The sequence below is a fragment of the Arachis stenosperma genome, chromosome 9 (genome assembly GCF_014773155.1).
Source record: "Arachis stenosperma cultivar V10309 chromosome 9, arast.V10309.gnm1.PFL2, whole genome shotgun sequence".
NCBI classification, from domain to species: domain Eukaryota; kingdom Viridiplantae; phylum Streptophyta; class Magnoliopsida; order Fabales; family Fabaceae; genus Arachis; species Arachis stenosperma.
In genome coordinates this window covers 2,943,340-2,948,007 of record NC_080385.1, presented here as the reverse complement: position 1 = coordinate 2,948,007, position 4,668 = coordinate 2,943,340, and the positions used below count along the sequence as shown (strand labels likewise).

The 4,668-nt window shown below is 28.8% G+C and overlaps 1 protein-coding gene across 1 annotated transcript; it reads right to left on the bottom strand.

Annotated features, from left to right (window-relative positions):
- Positions 1-445: 445 nt before the first annotated feature.
- Positions 446-4,254, bottom strand: LOC130951201 (uncharacterized). The gene is made up of 2 exons (XM_057879836.1): positions 4,179-4,254; positions 446-2,119 (listed from the first exon to the last, which is right to left on the bottom strand). The coding sequence occupies exon 2, from the start codon at positions 2,075-2,077 to the stop codon at positions 683-685; it is 1,395 nt and encodes a 464-aa protein (XP_057735819.1). The 5' UTR covers positions 2,078-2,119; positions 4,179-4,254; the 3' UTR covers positions 446-682.
- Positions 4,255-4,668: the final 414 nt, after the last annotated feature.

Here is a 4,668-nt window from a genome sequence, read left to right as displayed (position 1 = left end):
GTTCGATAACACAAGCTTTTTCTATATGTAAACGAAAAAACAATTACAACCTCTTGTTTAATACAAAGATTACAACACCACTATTTTAATTTAAGTCCCTATTTGTTAAATAGCAAGTGTTAGTACTGAGTAGGATAAAGAATTGGTTGCATATCGAAGAAAATAAGAAGGAGTGAGAGATTATAAGATAAGAGTCCATCAACTTGATGTCTAAAAGTTTTGAGTTGTACGTGGCCTAACATGGCTTTGGATGCTTCAATTCTATTTTGCTTCAGCATACTCAATGGCAAAATGTTGACGTTGTGTCTAGAATCTCTGAATCTAAATCTATTTTCTTAATTTTGGATGATGAGTTCAGAAATCAGAATCCCAACAGGGTGTTTGAAAAAGTTAACTAAAGAGAGATATGTATGTAGTAGTCTATTCTGTCATTATTTGAATTTTGATGTTTGGAATCAAAATGAGTTAACCCTTAACAAACAATACTATACAAGCTTGAATTAGCAAACATGTTTTTCCATTACAATCATAAGTAATCAAATAATGCATTACAAAACATACAAATAATAGAAAACAACTCGAGGTACACACTTTTTTTTTGTTTAAGAATCTTAGATGCAAACCATGATCAGCATGGGTCACACACACGCATACACGGACCCTTGTTATTTAAATGTGGTAACTAATTTTTAGGAGAATGTATGGTATACCATGTTTGAAGAACAGCGAGAATTAATCCTGAAAGTGCAGCCAGAAAGGCAAGCAGAGACCAGGGAGAATTGAAATAAGTACTCCGTGTTTCAGCCAGAAAAGTTCTCCATCTACTGGAGTAATGTTGTTGAATTTGACGCCTCACTTGGATATATTTCTTACTAATGGGGATAGCATCAGTTGTGTATATTTGATTGAACATTTTAGCGGGAAAGTCATTCCCAATATCATTAAAGAATTTGGCCACTTCTTCATCACTTTGAACCAAATTTTGGATAACACCAGCTGATCTAAGCTCCTTCACATCCTCAGCATTATCTATCAAGGAATCCATGAAAGAAAGGTAACAACAACATTCGAAGCTGTTGCGAAAGTCCGGACACATCTCGTATGCAATCAAGTTTCGAAAAAAGTAAGGCGTGACATTGCTGAATACCCACAAAGGAAGTGTTAATTCTCCACCAAACCATCTTGAGGTGAAAGTGATGTCATGCCACTTCCATTCATCACTCTTGTTTACCTTAACCTGGATCCCTGATTTTTTCAGATCACGTATGTTCTTATAAGTTTGCCAAACTAGGGAGGAACGAGGACGAGGACGAGGAGGAGGAGGAGGCATCTGAATACCACCATTTTGATTTGGGACATTCTGTTCAATCTCTGTATGAAAGTAGGAGGAGCGAAGAAAATCAAGTATATGATTTCTTATAGGGATTGTGATCGTTGTCATTCTACTCCGCTTTCCTTCGCCCATGCTCATAAAATTTGTGATTAAATACTCCAAGTCAGCACCGTGTGTTTTGCTCAGCAACTGCAGAAGTTTGATTGGAAGTTGGTTTTCCAGCAATGGAATATCTCTGCCAATATACATCAGTTGATCAAACTTTAGATTCAGTTCTTCTGGATGTTGAGCATTAACGTGGTCCATGTAATAGAGCAAAGAGCATCCATCCTCAAACAGCATCCAAATCAGTTCTTCATCACTATACTCTTCAATTACATCCTCAGCAAACAGCTCCTTCAGTTCCCCAATGTTATATCCTACAACTCCATACAAATAGTTTGCTGCTTCTTGCTTGTTACCATTACAAGGACCTACTTCTTTACTGTATTCTTCAATGTAGAGAGATGCCCATTGAGATTTCAAGTGTTGACCTTGTTGCTTTAGATTTTCGTTGCGATGATGAATGGGACCAAATGATATCATTTTTGGTATGCAATACTCGTAGAAACTAGTTTTTTGACGCCAAAAAAGAGGAACTCTTTGTATCTTGGGAGTTGAAAAAATTTGATTATTATGATCAAATGTTTGATTGAGTAGTTGGGCAAGCTTTGCTTCCCTTGCCACCTTTGCATCCTCTGCCATTGCAAATGATGCAGCAACACTTGACGTTATTTAATTTGTAAGCTGCTCGCACCACAAACAAAAAATCAACATTTATTAACACTCCAAATTATTATTTTAGTATATTATTTTTTACAAAAGAGAAAGTATAGGGAGCCAATGGCCTAAGCCTACAATGTGTACAATGGAGGTTTAAGAATTATTAGAGATATGACCATTAGTGTTACATTGTCCTGTCAGGTTACGCTTTTGGGATGAGTGGTTTCAGATATGGTATTAGAATTCTAGATTCGAAAGGTTAAGAGTTCGATCCTTGGTGAACCCTAAAATCAGTTTAATTTTTTATTGAGATATTTATTATTCTTGGTATCCGGATGGTTATCTTTAGTATCGGATGGTTATTAATATATTTATAATGTATATTTATATTTCAATATATATTTTATACTAGTGACTGACTTTGGTAGCTGATTTGGTGTATAGGTAGCATAATTCTATTTTTTTATCAACTCATGTAATCAAACGAATAAGAAAGCTGCGTGTGTATTTAATTTAGGCAAAATTTTAGGCATTCTAAAAAATAACAGTGTTTTAGTAATTTTAATCCTTTATCTTAATTATAATATATATAATATAAATTAAAATAAATCACTACTATTAGAACATTAAGAAAATGGATTTTTTGAATTGTTAAAAAAAATTAAGAGAATAAAATATAATTTTTTATTTTTTATTGCTCTCTTTCTCATGTTTTTTCTTAGTCTCACTTATAAAATTATTGGTGAGAGATCACACTTTACTCCTTCAATTACCCTCAATTATTAAAAAAAAATTGAAAGAATCTACTCCCGAATATTCTTGACATATTTAAAATTTTTTTCATAGTTTATTAAAGGCTGAATTTTAGTGTTGGAAAAGAACTTTATTTACATCGTCAAATTCTTGTGTCTAATAATGTCATCTTTTATTTTGTTAGTGCATTATGTAAAATCATATTAGATATATATAAAAATAAATTCTTAAATAAATTATTGGTATAAAATTTATATTAAAATATAAATATACATTAAAAATATAAGAAATAAAATATGTATATATACAAATACATAACAATAATTAATTTAGTCACTGATTTTTTATATACACATGTTATTTTCATCTCATGATCACCTTCTATTTCTAAATTTTATGTTCCATATAAAGTACATTTTACATAAACCTAACATCTTCATCTTATGCATCTTTATTCCCGTCCCATACATTTTTTATTTCTTACTTGAATTTTTTTCAAAGAATTAAACACATATTTTAAAATATATTCACAATGACAATATCAAAATTATAAGATAGAAAAAAAGGGATTATAATTCATTATTCATAGATATTATTTTGTAAAAATTAAAATAAAAATAGATTAAATATCATAAAATCATTTATCCTAAAAAATTTAAATTGATAGAATGAGATACATAAATAATTATATATTTATCACACTATTCTCTCACAAATTCTTTTTATGGATTTGCATAAATTTTTGTATAGACATTTTTGTTTATACAATTCTTTTCTTTTAGAATAACAACAATATAATTCTAAAATTTTAAATTATCAAAATTTTAATATCATGTTATGAAGTTATTTATTTTAAAAATTAAAATTAAGAGCAACTACAATGGCATATTTTTAGAATATCACTTTTAATATTTACAAAAAGTGAACTAATTTGAAATTAAAATTTATATTAAAATTGAGACAATATCATTTTAATGAAAAATCAACATGAATTTGTCACTTATAATATTTTGATAGAATATAGATTAAGTATTGGAGTGATAAATTTTATATTTAATTTTAAATTATTATTTAAGATATGTAATTTCATAAAGACTAAAAATAATAAATTGAAATTAAAATTAGTATTAGAGTTGTTCTAATAGGAAAAGAATATATATATCTATTACTAAAAAGTATATATGTACGTCATCGTTTTATAGACATCAATTAAGGATGCAAATCAATAATTTAATGCAAAGAAAGCAAGGAATGCAAAAGAATGGTTTCTGAGTTAAATAATTAATAACAAAAGAAAAAGGTTTATATGAAGAATAGGGTCATAACTTGCCTTGTAATGAGAGGAGATAGATCAGAAGCGGGAGATCAGGTATTGTGTTTTAAGTTTGGACACATATGACACATATATCATATTAATTAGTAATTGGAGAAGCATACATACATACATATATATATATATATATATATATATATATATATATATATGTATATCAAATTAAATATATAGCATTTATATACTTCATTTTAGGTTGCTCGATTGGCTTTATTTTATTCTCTATATATGGACATCCTTTACCCTTCTAAGCAAGCAATTAGCAATGTCGTGCCATGCTTAATTAGGTAAAAACTTTACACTAATTTGAGTTAAAAATAAGGTTTTAAAAATTGAATCGGTTATTAAATTTTTATTTTTAATATTGGACATAAATTGGTGTAATCCACTAAAATATTCTAAAACTTATATTTGACGCTATTATGAGATTTTTATGGTTACAGAAAAATGTCATCACCATTTTTTCATTTACGTTACTATCGTTTCA

What these genes read in the sequence shown, in the direction of transcription:
- LOC130951201 (XM_057879836.1), bottom strand. Translation starts at nt 2,077, where the DNA reads ATGGCAGAGGATGCAAAGGTGGCAAGGGAAGCAAAGCTTGCCCAACTA.